The 18,648-nt window shown below is 39.9% G+C and overlaps 1 protein-coding gene across 1 annotated transcript in view; it reads left to right on the top strand.

Annotated features, from left to right (window-relative positions):
- The window catches only part of LOC116266952 (UDP-glucose:glycoprotein glucosyltransferase), a 59,353-nt gene that overhangs the window by 39,368 nt on the left and 1,337 nt on the right, over positions 1–18,648 (top strand). The window contains exons 25-35 of the mRNA XM_031648482.2: positions 1,214–1,270; positions 1,445–1,575; positions 1,697–1,785; positions 1,911–2,254; positions 2,344–2,439; positions 4,301–4,365; positions 16,854–16,956; positions 17,042–17,200; positions 17,297–17,437; positions 17,554–17,597; positions 17,720–17,834. Of these exons, the coding sequence (XP_031504342.1) occupies positions 1,214–1,270; positions 1,445–1,575; positions 1,697–1,785; positions 1,911–2,254; positions 2,344–2,439; positions 4,301–4,365; positions 16,854–16,956; positions 17,042–17,200; positions 17,297–17,437; positions 17,554–17,597; positions 17,720–17,834 (1,344 nt within the window). The remainder of the gene's footprint in view (positions 1–1,213; positions 1,271–1,444; positions 1,576–1,696; positions 1,786–1,910; positions 2,255–2,343; positions 2,440–4,300; positions 4,366–16,853; positions 16,957–17,041; positions 17,201–17,296; positions 17,438–17,553; positions 17,598–17,719; positions 17,835–18,648) is intronic.

Here is an 18,648-nt window from a genome sequence, read left to right as displayed (position 1 = left end):
CTTGAAATGACCATGAACTAGGGTCAAAAATAACTCGACAATGTAAATCAGCAATCAATTGTTTAACAGATAACACATGGGATGGAAACTCAGGAGCATATAAGACATGTAGAATGGTCATGGACTGAGAAAACTTCACGTCCCCATAACCCAATACAGGAGACATTCTACCATCTGCAATTTTGACATGACCTGTCTGAGAGAATCTATGCAAAGAGGTGAAAAAACCAGGTCTACTGCAGAAATATCTCGATGCACCTGAGTCCATAATCCAAGAAATACCTAAAGCAGGTGTGGATGTACCCACAGAGAGAGCTCGATCGATCAAAGTTGTGGAAGCAGAACTGCTCATACTCAGATCTGTCAATGCTAACTATAGTTGTCTCTGGTACTGAGCAAGAAGAGCTGTCCACAGTAGGAGTGGCTACCTGAGCAGAGCCCTTAGGAGGATGGGCTAACTTTGTAGTATACACAAATACACTATGTCATATGAGTACATGTGAATGGCCCAAATGCTTGTGTTGGTATGTGGGTATGACAGCATTGGTGCATGGGTATGGTTGGGTGCAGCTGTATTTTAAAACTTAAAAATTTGTATTTTCAATTTTTTTGCATTAATTTGACTTTTCCCTTTTGTTTTATTTCCCTCTGCCTAGCTTCTATATTTTCCTCTCATTTTTGCTTTAGTTTTGACTTTTTTTGGACTATTTTATACATGCACACACACACACACCCCTCTCACTGTACCCCCATATCTCTGCACTTTGTTACCCATGCCACACTGTAGCCACACCCATGTGGCATAGCAAATACGAGAGTGCATTGAAGAATCTGGTTTGACGGATGTTTTTTTTTATCATTTTTGCCTACAAACATGATATGTGTCATAAGTCATGACACACTATATGTTGCTGTGTGTCCACTATTGGTTATATCATTCCTAATATGGCCCCACAATTTGACAATTTGGGTTTCCTATCTAGGCCCAACATGAACCTAGTTACCACTGCTGACATTATGGATGGGATTTAAGCCAGTAACCTGATATAAACTGGAATGGTTTTAGTGCAATTTTGTCAGTTATTCTTGACTACCTCCTTGATAAATTTAAGCTTATGAGCATAGTTTACCTGTTATTTCTACTTTTCTTCTTTTTGGACTTATGGCCAACTTCAGAACGTTACCTTGTTCTTTTCTGATTGGTTTTCAACAGAGTTCTCTGGTCAACCTTCCTCTGAAGAATTACTACAGATATGTGGTGCCGTCTATGGTACCTCTCTCTCTCTCTATCTCTCTCATTCGCTTGCTCATGTGTGTCTCTGAGTCTGTGGACACTGATACATGCTGCATTTCTGGAATCAATGTTGCAGACATTCACACATCCATGAGGACTCTGTATTTCTGCAATTAATGTTAATCTATCTTATAACTTATGGGCTTGCAGGACGACTTCAGTTCTCTTGACTTCTCAATAACTGGACCAAGGGCTTTTTTCCCAAATATGCCATTGTCCAAAACTCTTACTATGAATCTTGATGTCCCTGATCCATGGCTCATTGAGCCAGTCATTGCAGTGTATGTTGCATTTATAATCTGAAACTCTTTTTATTGCTTTCATATGATATTTTAGGCCATAAATCCATGTGCTTTTCTCAGTTGAACAGTTTTGGATCAATGTATCGGTTATGTTTTACAGCCATGACTTGGACAACATATTGCTTGAAAACCTTGGAGATGTTCGGACATTGCAAGCTGTTTTTGAGCTTGAAGCACTTCTTTTGACTGGTACTTTTTTGTTTCATGTTAGGGACTTTTTTGAATCAACCTTTTTTTTCCTTTTTCCTGAAGATTTAGTCCCAATCCTTACAAATTTTTTCATTTGGACTTCTCTAATGGATTTCATTTTGTAGGCCATTGCTCTGAGAAGGACCATGATCCTCCCCGAGGCCTTCAATTTATTCTTGGAACAAAGGCTTCACCACACTTGGTTGACACCCTTGTGATGGCTAACTTGGGTTACTGGCAACTGAAAGTTTCTCCTGGGGTTTGGAATCTCCAGCTTGCTCCAGGTAGAAGTGCAGATCTTTACATGATGCCTGAAAGTGAAAGTGGAAATCGACAAAGTGGTAAGCAGATTGTGATATATGATCTAAGAGGAAAGTTGGTGTACCTGGAAGTAATGAAGAGGAAGGGTAAGGAACATGAGCAATTATTAACTGCAGCTACTGATGAACATGCGGAGAAAAGGAAGGAAGTAAGTTAATCCATTAGGGCATAATGCAAATGATCAGTTCCTTGTATTATAATGATTATGTGCATAAATAATGGTCTTATTTCTGGCAGGATGGTATCAGTGGTTGGAATGCAAATATACTGAAGTGGGCATCAGGCTTAATTGGAGGGGGTGAGCAATCCAAGAAGAGACATGTACCTTCTGGGGTAACCTCTGATGCTTCTATAATGTAGTACAATAACTTATTATCAGTTGATGTGTTTGTCTTGAAGGAAGTCTTCTTTTATGGTTTTTCCTATTACTGATGGACAATATCGTGTTCAGTTTTGTAGTGAAGCTTGTATTGGGGTTAATATTTTTAGCTTTATTGCGAATCTGGAACAGAGGCCAAACCAAGTGACAAACAATGTTGTATATCAGTGATTCTCCTGAAAGTGACCATTGCTCCTCTAGAAAGTGACTGACTGCTAACAAGTTTAAAGCTAGAAAGTGGCTGGACCTTAAACTGTCATATTGTCCATTCGTGGCTAGCCTCTTGACCCTGAAATCCATTAGATCTTTTTTTTTTTTTGAGTAGCAGTATTCATTTGATCTGAAAGTTATTTCCAGGTTAGCTCCTATTTAAATTTCTTGTTACATTCATTAACCTTATGTATGATGTGTTTCAAGTTTCAACATTGTAAGTGAGTGTCTTTTTGGCCTTTTTTTCACCTTTCACTTTCTGTGGGAGTAAAATCCCTTGGAAGGGAAGGAAGTGTTTGCTTAACATTGCCAACAAAACCAGTCTTACGAGAAATGGAAAGCATGTTCATATCACTTGGTGTAACCAGTCAATCCTACTATACGAGGAAAGCAAAGATAGAATGATAGGAGTGCAAGTAACAGAAAAGATCATAGATGTATGCAAAATAAGTATGAAACTCGGCAGGAGTAACTGGTGAATTGGATAATGAGTACCCAATGCCTTTCAAAAGTGGTGGAACATTACCACCACATGTGGCATGGTTATGTGCTCCAACTTTCACAATCAAACCTTTTCTGCAGTACCATATCTTAGGCATACTCTGTTTTATTTCAGGACCGCCCAAATTTCCAAGATGGTCTAGTCTACTATATATTTTCTTCTGACATGATGTATTAATTTTATAGTTCTGTCTTTGACCAAAAGGTCTTTTTCTGCATTTCTGCGATAGCATCTAAAAATGGCTGGAGATGCTGATGGAATTTTTCCTCAAAAGAGACTTGTAGTTTTGCTGCAACATGGATTTTTTGATTGCAGATCTTCTTGAGTGTTTAAACCTGGTTTGAGAAAGTGGAATATAATGTACATGCGAAGTTGCATGAAGTTCAGGAAAGCCCAAGATTGGTGTATTATATTCAACAAATGATGTGGTTCCGTTTTTTTTTAGTTAATCAATGTTTGATCGATCAAAACAGCTGAAGTTGTGAAAGAAACAGTAAATACGAGGATTAGTATTTTCAAGTTGAACATGGTTTCCCACTGAAAAGGCAATGTGGTTATCCCTATTTAGTATTGGCTATACTTTTCTATTTTTGAATCTGCAAACGGAAAATTATTTGAATTGAATCTGGAATCAGGGAAAGCTAATGGATGAACAAATGATTTAATGTCTCAAACAGTTGTAGAATAAATAATTTTGAAAATGATGATAAAATTAAAGTTTGTTGTGCCTTCAGTTTAATAGCCCTGCACCAATTTAATACATCAGTATGGTAATGAAATCAGTAATTCCATATTTGCTCCATGTTGCTATAAATTTGGACTGTTCTGACTTAATTTAGAATTTTGAGTTTTTATTCATGATTTAGAAGAAAATGAACGGAGACAACTTTATTGACCTCTAAAATGGACCAAAATTTATCTGAGGTTGTCCTCTTGACATGGTGTTAATGACCTGCTCAAAATTTGTTGTAGTAGTAGTAGTAGCGGTAGGTTTGTAGTATGGTATTACCTCAAGTACCACCACTGACCGCACACCTTTGTGTGCTTGGAAGCTTCCTAAAGAAATAAGGCACCTCCTTGTTTGTTTGTGTTTTGGTTTTCAGGCACATGAAAAATTTGGAAGGCGTGGAGTCACAATCAATATATTTTCTATTGCCTCTGGTCATTTGTAAGTGTGACTTTTTTAATAATGCATACCCTTCTTCTTCTTGCATGTATAGTTCCTTTGCTCATTCTGGTGTATTCTATATTTTAACATGTGTGGGTCATAGACTTGTGGATGCATACATAGGTCCATATATCTCTCTGGCTTTGGTCGCAGGCATATACTTGCATACATACAGCCATAGAGGCTTCTTGGATGCCTCTCTCTCTCTTCATGGACCCATTTATGCTTATCAAAATGTTGTTGCCCATCTTGTATTCAATTTGACAGGATCTGGTTTGGTGATAAGGAAAGTGGAAGTTAGACCTGTAGGGTCTGATACTCTGATTACTAGCTGGATTTAATTTATCAAGATTTCATGCTAGACTTGGATCCTACTTGAATTCTGGTTCTTGTGACAAACATCCCTGGTTTTGAAAAAAAAAAGCAAAAATACAAAAATACAAAAAATGGGAAAATGGGAAAAATCATGATATTTTGAAAGAAAAAAATGCCAGTGATAAGATCATGAAAATATCGTTCTTCACATTTTTATGTTTTTTCAAGAAAAAGGTCTTCAAACTTTTTGATTCCTTGCCATATTTTAATTATTTTTTATTTTGATGAATGTTTTTGGTAGGAAAATTAAAAAACTCAAATTTTCATGATATTTAATAATTTTTTATTTTTTTAGTTCCCAAGATTTTTTCCCAAGGAATTAACTTTCATTTAAAACTTTGCGATAGAAATCCAAGAATAGTATTTGGTTTGATTAATTAGGCTCCATAGTTTTCTCAATGTAAAAATCACTGAAGATGTCCTTTTGTTGTGTATTAACTATTAACCAGGTCAGATTCATGTGATCCTTGTATCACATCTTGTATATACTGTTGGTTTGTTTCTGGACCCTTGTTAATATGTTGCGAGTAGAGTTGAGAGAAAAGATTGAATTATCTTCATTAACCCTAGTCCTATGATAAAATAGGATTAGGGGGATAATAGAAAAAAAAAAGGACATTGTAAGTCCACACATTGACCCAAAAGAATGAAGAAGGAATAAAAATAACAATTAACACCCACCAACGTAAACTATTTATTAAGATAGGACTCACAATATAGAAGAACTATAACTAACACTCCCCCTTAAGCTGGAGCATAGATGTCAATTCTGCTTAGCTTGTTACACCATCTAGTGAACTCAGTAAGAGGAAGAGGTTTTGTAAATACATCTGCTACTTTATCCTTTGAAGACACATGAATTGTAGATATAGCTCTTGCTTGCACCATATCTTGAATGTATCAACAAGCAACCTCTATATGTTTGGTTCTTCCATGGAAAACATGATTATTGACAATATAAGTGGCAGCTTTGTTGTTATCACATCTCATGTTCATGGGCATATCAACTGAAACCCCCAAACTGATGAGCATATATTTTATCAATGTCATCTCAGCAGCCGTCTGAACTATAGCTCTATATTCTGACTTAGCACTAGATCTAGTTATTACAGCTTGCTTTTAACTTCTCCATGCTATCAATTACCTCCCACAAAAACATAGAAGCCAATGTTGGTGTTTTGCTAATCTATAGACCGAGCATAGCTTGCATCCATATAAGCCTCCACATCCAAAGATGTTCCCTTTGAAATAATAATCCTTTGCTAGGAGAGGATTTGAGATATTTTAGAACCATCTTTGCTGCATCCTAGTGCACTTTCTTAAGATTATCCACAAACTGACTCAATTTGCCAATAGCTGGAACTAGAGAAATGTCAGGTTTGGTCATAGTCACATGCAAAAGTTTTCCAACCAAGGATCTGCAATCTACAAAATTCTGATTGCTCATCATGAAGATATAGTTTGGGATTCATTGGAATAAACTATAAAGGCAGGTTTAGCACCTAACATTCTGTTTTTTTTGCAATAAATCAAGAATGTACTTTCTCTATGAGAGGGCCCCACCTTCCTTGTTTTTGGTCACTTTCAATCTCCATGGAGTATTTAAGAGGTCCAAAATCTTTAGTCACAAAATGCTTTTGCAGGTGCAATTTAGTGTTTAGAATTTTGTGGTCATTGTCATATGTCAAAATGATGTTATCCACATAAACCACCATAATAACAATCCCTTTGGAATTCTTCTTTAAAAACAGTGAATGGTCTAAGGGTGATCCATCCCTGGAACCAGTACTTAGACATAATATCAAAAAATTTATGGAACTAAGCTCGTGGACTCTGTTTTAAGTCATGTTTAACTCTCTTCAATTTGTGGGCTTTTCCACTCCCCTTATCGTTTGAATCTTGGGGTTGCTTCATATATATTATCTCAGACAGATCTTCATACAAAAAAACATTTTTAACGTCAAGCTAAGACACAATCCATCCATAATGAACTACGATTGGAATGATAAGCCCTAATAGTACCTAATCTGACAATGGGAGAAAATGTCTCAAAGAAATCTACCCCATATGTCTGTGTATCATTTTGCCTCCAATTGAGCTTTGTACATTCCATTGAACTATCATAGTTATATTTTATTGTGAATACCTACTTGGAATCAACAATATCACTCCCAGGAGGTGGATCAACTAGATCCCAGGTCCTTCGAGAAAGCATTGTATCAATTTCTTCTTGCATTGCCTATCACTACATGGGATCATAAAGAGGTTGCTGATCATTTATTGGGATCGATATAATTGACATGGCAGTAATAGAGTTCTGCATATGTTTTCCAAGATTATTAGTAGACACAAAGTGGAAAATAAGATGCAAAGTTCATTGTCTCTTCCCTTTTCACGTAGCCATGGGGAAGTCATCTTCTTCCACAAGAAAACCTTTAGATCTGCCAAGATCATCATTTGCCTTATTAAATTCATTAGGGAAACTTACCTCTTGAGAAGAAACAGATGGGGTCATGAGAAGGGTGTTGTCGCCGAGTGTAATCTTGTGGAGGATCAAGAAATCGAGGGGGTCACTGCACATGAATAGACAAAGGGCACATGGAACCGACTCTAATGGAATATGAAGAATAGGAAGAGAGGATGAACTAAACCTCTTAGTATTCTCAAAGGATAAATGATGGGAGAAGTAAGATTGAGACTCAAAGAATGTGATATCCATATTGACATAGTCCCTTCACAAAACAAGATCAAAACATTTGTACCTTGTCAGATTTCTGGAGTATCTCACAAATACACACTTGACTGCTTTAACCCCAAATTATCTGTATAGGGTCCCAATTTATGTACAAAGCATGTATGCCAAAAACTTTGGGAGAGTGATGAAATAAGGTGCACCCTAGATAAAGAAGCTGAATAGGAATTTGATTCTCAATAGAAGAAGCAGATATACAATTAATTAAGAAGCAAGCTGTAAGAATAGCTTCTCCTAATTCTCCTCAGAGGTATGATGGTACATGACTTTGAATCATAAGTATACGGGCCACATCAAGTAGATGCCGGTGTTTCCTTTCTGCCAACCGATTCTGCTGGGAAGTATGGGGACAAATGGCATATTCCTTATAAAATTGTACCAATTGAGAGGATTTGAATTCAAGTGCATTGTCAGTGCGGCAGTGCCAATGCATTTAGCAATAAAATCAAATTGAATTTTCATTTTAAGAATAAACGATTTGAGAATACAAATGACTTCTGACCTTTCTTTCAACAAGTAGGTTCATGACACCCAAAAAAATCATCAACAAGAACAAGATAATACTTAAACTATGATAGACTAGGAACCCACCTTTAGTTCCCACACACCAACATGAATAAGATCAAATGGACATTGACTAGATGGACTTTGACTTGAAGGAAACAAACTATGATTGTCCTTTCCAAGCTGACATGCTTCACACGGAAACGTAGTAGTGAACGGAATATTAGAACAAGGTGACAAAGTTTTGCGAGGCATGGATGGCCAAGTCTGAGGTGCCATAGAAGAGGACAAGCATTCGATTCCATTGATAATGCTTCAGCTCCAACGGGTTGTGAAAGGTAATAAACTCCCCTTTCTCATAGCCTCCACCAATCGTCTTTCCAGTCGATAAGTCCTGAAAAATATAACAACCAGGGTAAAAAATATTATATTTATAGTTTAATTCCTTCATAAGGTGGCTCACAGATAAAAGATTCTTTGGGAACTCTGGGGTCTGAAGCACCTGCTGAATATGTAATTGAGGAGTGAGTTACGCATCCTCTTGCCCCAAGATAGTGACAACCTATTATCAGCTAATCTAACATATCATGACATAGGAGAGGAAAGAAGAGAAGAAAAACTACATGACTGGCCACAAAAGTGTCGAGATGCTCAACAATCCACAATCCTTACATTACCTTTATGTTCCATCAAAGTACCTTTAGAACAAGCTGTATCAGTAACCGTAGTTGATGCCGCAGGCGCAGATCTTTGGGCTAGACACTATTCATACTCGGCTCGACTAACACTAAGTGCCACAGTGTCTGTGGAGGAAGGTGTGGGAATAGACTCCAATGTGAGAGATGCTGCTTGAACTATTATTTTATTTAGGGCAGCGACAGAGGATAGACACTCATGCTTCTTCCAGCACTTGCCACAATATGTGCATAGAAGTCTTCCATGGCTTCCTGTGGCTTTGCCTCGGCCTCTACCATGGTTGGCGAAGGTAGAACCACGACCATGACCTCCCATGGCCACTAAAGCTGATGAAGTAGAATCATTGTGTGTTTGAGGTAGAGTGACTGCAAGATGGCTAAGCTAATTGTATGCATCCGTAGAGCAGGAATCTCATTACTTGTAAGCATCTGCACCTTAGCCACTGCATAATCTAGAGATAGCCCTGATAAGAACCTGACCACGTTCTTGATGAGTTTTCTGACAGGTCTTTCATGAAGGCCGAGTGGAGTGCAGTCTTTCATAAGTTGACTTGACCGAGGCAAAATACTGTGCAAGACTTTGCTCCTCTTCTTGCAGCTGAAAAATCTCCTGTTCACCTGCAAAATCCTACTGGCATTCTTCTCATGAGATTATGTTTCACAAAGAAACTCCCACATATGTTTCGCAGTGGTACAATAGTATAGTCCATCTGCAATATGTGGTTGGTTGCTGTTCATAATCCAAACCATAATTATACTATTATCTTCTTTTCATGTGGCATATTTACCAACTTTTTTAATTGGCTCCTTTTCAAATATAATATGATCCTTACGATGTCCCACCACTGACATCATGAATGTATGAGACCTCCTTTCATAATTGCAATCATCTAGCTTCATTGAAGACCCGTATGAAAAAGGTTTGTAAAAGCTTTATAGTCGGCTGAAACATCAACCTCAAAATTCATCCCATGGTTCTTATCTTCAGCCACAGGAAACACAAAAATATGTGTGTATACTATGTCACATGGGTACGAGTGCGGACCAAATTCAAAATCATGGGTATGTGGATGCAGCTGGCCGTCTATATATATATATATATATATATATATATATATATAATATGGTAAAATAGAAAGTGGAAAAAGAGGACATGGCAGTTGTGTGGATTGCACAATGGAAGGACTTAGAAATCGTTGGCTGGAAAAGAAGTGTAGAAACACACACCAAGATGGAGAGAAAGAGAAGGAACACACAATATACGTGGAAAACCTCAAAGAGAGGTGAAAAACCACGGAGAAGCTCTAACCTAGGGGCACAACCGCAACCCTAGGAGAGAGAAAATGTTATTCCACTTAATCAACAATTACACCATAAGTGGGATTAAATAAGAGGGAAACCCGCCTAGGGTACCGAGCCACTCTCGGTACCCGTGCCCATGGGACCGGGTCTGGATCCAGACCCGGTTCCCTATACATGATATGTTAACACTCCCCCTCAAGCTTGGCATACATGTCAAACATGCCAAACTTGCTTACATTTTTCTCGAATTGAGATGTACATAAGGCTTTGGTTAGAACATCTGCAATTTGATCTTCAGACTTCATATAAGGTAGGATCAACTCCTTTGAATCTATGCGTTCTCGTATGAAGTGGCGATCAATCTCCACATGTTTAGTTTTGTCATGCAGAACGGGATTATTCGCAAGGTTAATTGCAGACTTGTTGTCGCAGTACATCCTCATCTTCTCTTCTGTTTCAACACCAATATCTGCTAGGAGAATCTTTAACCATAACATTTCTGTAACTCCCATAGCCACAGCCCTGTATTCAGCCTCAGCACTGGATCTAGAGCAAACTTCTTGCCTTTTACTTCTCCATACAACCAGGTTACCCCCCAGAAAGATGCAGTACCCTGTGGTAGACCTCCTAGTATCAGTACATCCTGCCCAATCTGCGTCAGAGTATCCTTCAATATTAAGTCGGTCTTGCTGAGTATAGAGTAATCCTTTTCCTGGGTCATTCTTTAGGTACCCCAACACTCTTTCTGCACTCTTCCAGTGACAATCAGTAGGAGCATGCATAAACTGACTCAACACATTCACAGCATAAGTAATATCAGGGCGAGTAAGAGTAAGATAGATGAGCTTACCAACCAGCCTCTGATACCGCCCTTTTCCTTCCTCATCTAAGATGTTGCCAGTTTTGATGCTTATCTTTGTACCAGACTCCATTGGAGTTAGAAAGGGTCTGCATCCAAGTTTGCCTGTCTCCTTTAGAAGATCCAGAGTGTATTTCCTTTGGCTCATAACCAGCCCTGTCTCTGACTGAGCAATCTCTATCCCCAGAAAGTACCTTAGTTTACCCAAATCTTTAAGATCAAATTCAGCAGCTAACCTCTCCTTCATCTTCTTTTTCTCTTCTTCATCGTCACCTGTGACTATCATATCATCAACATACACAAGAAGAAGACTCACCAGGCCATCTCTCTGCTTAATGAATAGGGTGTGATCACCATTTCCCTGTTTGTATCCATTTGTCTTCATCACTATCCTCAGTCTTTCAAACCATGCTCTAGGAGACTGCTTTAATCCATACAAGGCTTTCTTGAGATGACAGCATTTTTCGCTTTGAACATATCCAGGAGGCATACTCATACAGACCTCTTCTTCTAGATGGCCATTCAAGAATGCGTTCTTAACATCAAGTTGATCCATGCTCCACCCCTTTTCCACGGCAAGTGCTAATATGACCCTCACAGTTTTCAGTTTGGCAACAGGGGCAAAGGTTTCAAGATAATCAATACCATATTTCTGGCTGAACCCCTTTGCAACTAGCCGAGCCTTATACCTTTCCACAGTACCATCTGGTTTGTACTTCACATTGAACACCCACTTTGAACCAACTAAATGAGTCCCTTTGGGAATATCCACAACTTCCCAAGTGTCATTCTTTGCCAAGGCATTCATCTCCTCTGTCATGGCCTGTAGCCATTTAGGATCCTCTCTAGCATCTTCCACACACCTGGGAATAACAGACTTAGACAAGAATGTTATAAAGCATTTGTAATTCTTACTCAATTTCGCATAAGAGACAAATCTCTGAATAGGACGAGAAGTGCAAGACCTGGTGCCCTTGCGCAGGGCTATAGGAAGCTCTTCATTGATTAGACTTGGGTCATTCGGGGAACTCACAGGATTGGGATTGGTTACATCAACATTTTCAATCACATCTGTCTTCTTCCTTCTGTACACCTGGCCAAACAAATGATCACGGGCTGTAGGCTGATTATCAACAAGACCCTCGTCCATGTGACGGTCTCTATCATCTCTGACTGTGTCTGCCACACTGTCACTGGCCTTGTAATCCAAGAAATCCGTAAACTGAATCAACTGATTTGAGGAATACTCTTCACTATTGTGCCCTAGATACTCCCCCTGAAGAGGATTCACATGAAAGTATGCCTCATGTTCATGGAAGGTGACGTCCCGGGAAACATAGACTTTAGAGGTGGTAGGATCAACACATTTGTATCCCTTCTGAGTGGAGGAATACCCCAGGAAGACAGCCTTGACAGACCGAGGATCAAGTTTCTTGAGGGTGGGACTATGGTCATGAACGAAACAAACACACCCGAACACCCGAGGAGTAAGAGGCCAGGGATTCTGAGTAGGCCAAAGCATAGAGTACGGGGAATGGCCCTGCAACACACGGGTAGGCATACGGTTGATAAGGTGGGCACTAGTGAGAAGCGCATCACCCCAGTAGCGCTTGGGAACCTATCGATGGAACAGAAGAGCCCGGGTAACCTCAAGCAAATGGCGATTCTTTCGTTCAGCCACGCCATTTTGGGGAGGTGTGTAACTACATGACGTTTCATGAACAATACCCTTGCTCTTCAAGAAATCATCTAGGGATTGAGAGACATACTCTCTAGCATTATCAGTGCGAAAAGCTTGGATAGACGTCTGAAACTGAGTCTCAACAAAAGCCACAAAATTTTTGACAATAACGGGAACTTCACTACGTTCTTTCAACAGATACACGAACGTACAACGGGAGTAATCATCAATAAGGGTCATAAAGTAATGAAAACCACGACAAGTGGGTACTCCCGAATGACCCCAAACATCAGAGTGAACCAAAGCAAATGGACGAGTGGTTTTATTGAATGAAATAGGGTACGAGGCCCTAACATGTTTAGCCAACTGACACACTTCACAGGTGAAGGAGTCCATGGAAACAGAATGAAACAAACTAGGAAACAACTTCTTAATCAAAGGAAACGGAAGATGACCAAGCCGCTCGTGCCATCGCATAATAGTAGATCTGTCTTCCATGCCTGACAACTGTCCACTAGTGGCTGAAATAAGAGCGGACGCAACCTGCACAGGCAGTCTGTAGAGTCCATCAATAGCCGAACCAATCCCAATCTTCTGCCCCGTCACCAAGTCCTGCAGAAAACACCGATCAGCAGAAAAGATCAGATTACAGTTGAGTTCTTTAGTAATACTGCTGACAGATAACAAATTCACAGGAATATTGGGAACATGAAGAGCATTATGAAGACAGTATTTATTTAACAAGGACAAACTCCCTTTTCCAGCCACAGAGATAGAAGAACCATCAGCCATAGATACATGTTGCTGCCCCGAAGACAATTTGTATTCTTGGAACATCTTAGGGTCCCCTGTCATATGATGCGTAGCGCCACTGTCAACAATCCAATCACCATGTGAGGAATTACCTTGGTCACTAGTGGCCACGAGAGCTTGGGCTAACTTAGCCCCCTCAGACGTGGAAGTATCCTCCTGAGTAGTAGACAGCCGGTTGATATACGCTTGCAGTTCTTTGATTTGATTGGTGGAAAGCTTAGATTTGGCAACATTTGAAGGACTACTCTGACTAGGCTCAGGCACAGAAGGACTCCGGCGGCTAGAAGGAGGATGACCCCGGACAAGCCGCCTCTCAGGATGAAGATCCCAATAAAAATCAACAGAATGTCCTTATTTGTTGCAATGGCTACACCGCCGAACAGGACGCTGTCCAATCCCAGAAGCACGACTAACAAAGGCTGAAGGAGAACTCCCCTGACTGGTGTCAATATGCATCACCTGGCGACGCTGTTCCTCAGATTCCACACGGGCATACACCTCTTCAATTCCGGGGACCTCGTCACAATTGAGAATTTGGCTCCTAATGGATTCAAATTCATCGCGTAAGCCTCCAAGGAAAATAAACGTCCGATCCATCCATTCTTTGTCCCAGTACAATGCATGATCAGACCCATAGTGCCAGTCATCATTCACATGGTAGTCAAGTTCCTCCCACTTAGTCTTTAGGGCTGCAAAGAAAGCGGCTACAGACAAGTCACCCTGTTTAAGAGAGTATATGCTCCGTTTGATTTGGTACGTACGCAATACTCTCTTCTTACGGCCATACATCCGTGCAAGCACAGTCCACATGTCGTAGGCAGTCGATTTACGCAAGATCAAAGGCTGAATATCTGCAGAAACAGAACTAATAATCCATACTTTAACCTGACTATCTTCCAACGCCCAAGTAGCCCATCGCGGATCGGTCTTTGAAGGTGCAGGCTTCTCCCCAGTAATGTAGGACAGGCGGCCACGACTGGTTATCCCAATTTCTAGGGCAGCCGACCAAGAGAGATAGTTATCCTTGTTCAGCTGGATGGAGGTGACTTGAACAGGCAAGATCTCGCTCTTGGTATTGCTGCCCGAGTCTAGGGCATCATCGATCTTGAGGGACATCTCTTCGGCCATCACAATCACCAAGGAGAAAGAATACCCAGCACCACTGACGACAAACAAGAGGCAGCGGCGCTGTGCTGAAGAGAGCGACGGCGGTGGGCAGCGGTGGCGCTGGACGGCGGCGGCGCTGAAGTGGGCGACGACGCTGGACTGCGACGGCGCTGGAGGGTGGCAGCGCAGCAGAGAACAACCGCGCAGGACGGTGGCGGTGCAGCTGGCAGCGCTGAACGGTGGCGGCGCAGCTGGCAGCGCTGGACGGCGGCGGCGCAGCAAAGGGCGACGGCACAGCAGCGGCAGAAAAAACGGCGGAAACAGCAGCGGCAAAAAAACGGCGGAAACACGACTATCACACCAACGATCTCTCACGCGTTGGCTCTGATACCATGTAGAAACACACACCAAGATGGAGAGAAAGAGAAGGAACACACAATATACGTGGAAAACCTCAAAGAGAGGTGAAAAACCATGGAGAAGCTCTAACCTAGGGGCACAACCGCAACCCTAGGAGAGAGAAAATGTTATTCCACTTAATCAACAATTACACCATAAGTGGGATTAAATAAGAGGGAAACCCGCCTAGGGTACCGAGCCACTCTCGGTACCCGTGCCCATGGGACCGGGTCTGGATCCAGACCCGGTTCCCTATACATGATATGTTAACAAGAAGCAACAAAACAAACAAAAAGAAGAGGCAAAAATGAACAGCAGATGTAAAAATTACACTATTTCGACACCACTCCAAACACCAGACTTGTCGAATCTGTTACCTTCTCGAAGATCTGTCAAAACGGATCAGAAACTGAATTTATTTTTGCCGAGAAGAAACTGAATATTTACTCAGAATGAGAGTAGCGACTGGATGCCTGTTTGGTTCTATTCACTTCCGCGACAATAGCTAAGCTAAGGAGTAGAGACACCGGCGACATAAGATCTGTTAAAATCAAACTGACTTCACATTTATGATTTATCATCTACCATCGATAACAGGCTTCAAAAGATGTCATTGACCTTCACCTTTATCATCTATCTTCGATAACAGGCTTCAAAAGACATTTGATCAGGTCAACACGACTTCAAGGGACGTCTGATCAGTTCATCATGACTTCGAACGGCTCCAAGATGTTTGATCAGACCAACACAACTTCAACTCAACATTGGGTCAGAAACAACGATGTCCACAATGTCTTCTTGAACCTATGGTGTCTTCTTGAGCCTCTCATTTTGCTGAACTGCAGTTAGGCTGACTACCACTCTTCATAACCGACCATCAATTGAAGGGGACGACCATGACCTAGGGTTTCTAATCACAGTTACATCCCAAGCAGCAACGATTAGATCCCTAGCTTCTGACATGCTGCACCTCCAGACGAACCTAACCCACATTCTCAATCAATTCTGAAGGAAGGACGTGAAATAAAATTAAGGACATGTCGGGTGCTTTTGAGATTGAAACCAATCCAAACTGCTTAATTTTATGTGATTTAATTTTTTCCAACTTAGTTTTCATTCTGTTTTTAGAATTGTTGTTCATTAACATGTCATGTTTTTATTTAAATCACTTGTTTATTAAATGTTGCTTTCATTTCTATTTTTCTATGTATTTTGCATATATACATCTATATGTCCTGCCATACCCCCATACCCATATTCTCTAAGGTTGCCGTATCCATACCCATATCTCCGTACCCGTACCTAAACCTTACACGTACCCATGTGACTTAGCTTGTGGAGTATGCAGTAGGGTCTAAAGAAGTTTTATGTGATACCTGGCGTGAGTTTTGATTAAGATTCTCAATTTTACTTTGGAAATCATAAAAGTAAAAGATGATCTTACTTCGACTGGTCCTGGTTTAGTTTATATCTTTTTTTATCAAACCCTAGTATGGTTTTTTAATAAAATATTCAGAAGGATGTGGATCCAGTACTCCACAACTCTTAGCTGGACATGGGTCTGGATCACCCAGTTTTAGAAGGGATAGACAAAGTTATACAACTGACTTCCCAATAAAATTTGGAATGACATGGTTTACTGGAAACATTCAAGTGAAACATCTGATAATTTTATAGCGTGTTTATTTGGCTATGTAGTGTGTTAAGTCCTTCGTTGACTATGAAGTGGCTAAGATGTGTATGATGGTGAGGTGGCAAAGATTCCTCGGGGACACAAATTTATTGGCTTTGTTAAACATCCACTTCTTGCTGTGTCAACTGTAACTGTTGGTATGGTGATGTTGAATGACACAAAAAGTGTGGATCTGCTTCTTGTAGACACACAGGATGTGTGTGTGTGTGTGTGTGTGTGTGTATTCATCTGAGTATGAGTTTTGCATTTTTCTGTTTTTTGATAATTTAGAATCCTCTACAACCAGCTCTTTTCCTGTCTAATTGTAGGTATGAGCGTTTTCTTAAGATTATGATCCTTAGTGTCCTTAAGAACACCCATCGGCCAGTGAAGTTTTGGTTCATAAAGAACTATCTGTCGCCGCAGTTTAAGGTTTGTTTCACCATTATTTTGGTTTGGTGTTTCCATGTCTCCCTTGACTGTGATGATACATGTGTACTTAGTTTTTCTTTTACAGGATTTCATACCGCATATGGCACAGGAGTATGGGTTTGATTATGAGCTTATTACCTATAAATGGCCTACCTGGCTGCATAAACAGACAGAGAAACAACGAATCATCTGGGCGTACAAAATTTTATTCCTTGATGTGATTTTTCCACTTTCTCTAGAAAAGGTGCTAGTTGCACTTCACATAATCATTATGGTGGTTTCTGTCCCTTTTTGGGTATAAAACCTGCATCACTGTGGACCGCCTTTATTTGCTTTGCAGGTGATTTTTGTTGATGCAGATCAGGTTGTGAGAGCGGATATGGGTGAACTGTATGATATGGATATAAAAGGTCGACCTCTTGCTTACACACCTTTTTGTGATAACAATAAGGAAATGGATGGTTATCGATTTTGGAGACAGGTTACTTCCCTACTTGATCATTATTTTTGCAATCACCGTTGGCATTTGACAAAGTGGTTGATGCCAAAGTTATTGAAAGCAGTGACATCTAATCTTTTTTTTTTTACTTTTGAAAGGGTTTCTGGAAGGATCACCTACAAGGCAGGCCATATCATATAAGGCATGTTTTCTTGTTTTCATTTTACTTTGTATGATGTCAAGATGGCTATAGTGCTTTAATCTTATCCAGGGAGATCGTGCCTCTCTTCTTATTCACATATGGACATGGTAACCTTTTTGCAGTGCATTGTATGTTGTTGATTTGGTAAGATTCCGTCAGACTGCTGCTGGAGACAATTTAAGAGTATTCTATGAGACTCTCAGTAAGGATCCAAACAGTCTCTCGAACCTGGATCAAGTAAGTCTTGAAATCCGATATAACTTTTATCTGGTCTCATCTGTCTTCATTGTCAGAAAGTTTTTTTAGTTCATATTTGTTATCTATGGTGTAAGGTAATATTTGTGGTCACCTACTCACGTTTTATTAATCAAGCTATGTCTTCATTACAGCTATTTAAAATCCATGTCTTATTTGGTAAAAGACATTAAGTTATTTTTTTATACTGATATATTTTTATAAAAGGTGAAAAATCAGTTACTGGGATCACACAAAAATCTTGTTTGAGGAACTCAAACCTTTCGAAAACCTAGTTTGATGTAAGATATGTTTATTGGTTAAAAATGCGCTAAGAAAGATATCTGCTATACATTCAGCTTGGTCAAAAATGTCATAATCGTACCTTTTATTGGACATTAGATGGCGTTTAGCCAAAGCACTATGGACCTGTGTGTATGTATGCATGCACATAATAGCATTAAGAGACATTCTATTAAAGGCTCAGATTGGGCAGAAATGTTTCACTATCCTACTTGTCATTGAGACATAACATAGTATGACAAGGAATATGGACCTGGTGTATCCATTGGCACACACGTGTGCATGCATGCTTGCATGTGTGTTTGTGTTGTGCATGAATGCGTATGCATCTGTGTTTTTCCTTTGTTACTTTTTCTGTATTTTCTCTTGTAATTAGATTTTGTTTTGTTCTTTTTGGTAAAGGACCTAGCTGTTGTTTATCTCCTCATGGATCTTGCATCCTTCTTTTAATTCCTTTCTATTTCATGCATTTCATCATTAAAATTGGTAACTTTTCGTGTCATTATTACACTAC

Source organism: Nymphaea colorata, chromosome 13 (assembly GCF_008831285.2).
Source record: "Nymphaea colorata isolate Beijing-Zhang1983 chromosome 13, ASM883128v2, whole genome shotgun sequence".
Classification (NCBI taxonomy): Eukaryota; Viridiplantae; Streptophyta; class Magnoliopsida; order Nymphaeales; family Nymphaeaceae; genus Nymphaea; species Nymphaea colorata.
This window is presented reverse-complemented; position numbering and strand designations above follow the sequence as displayed.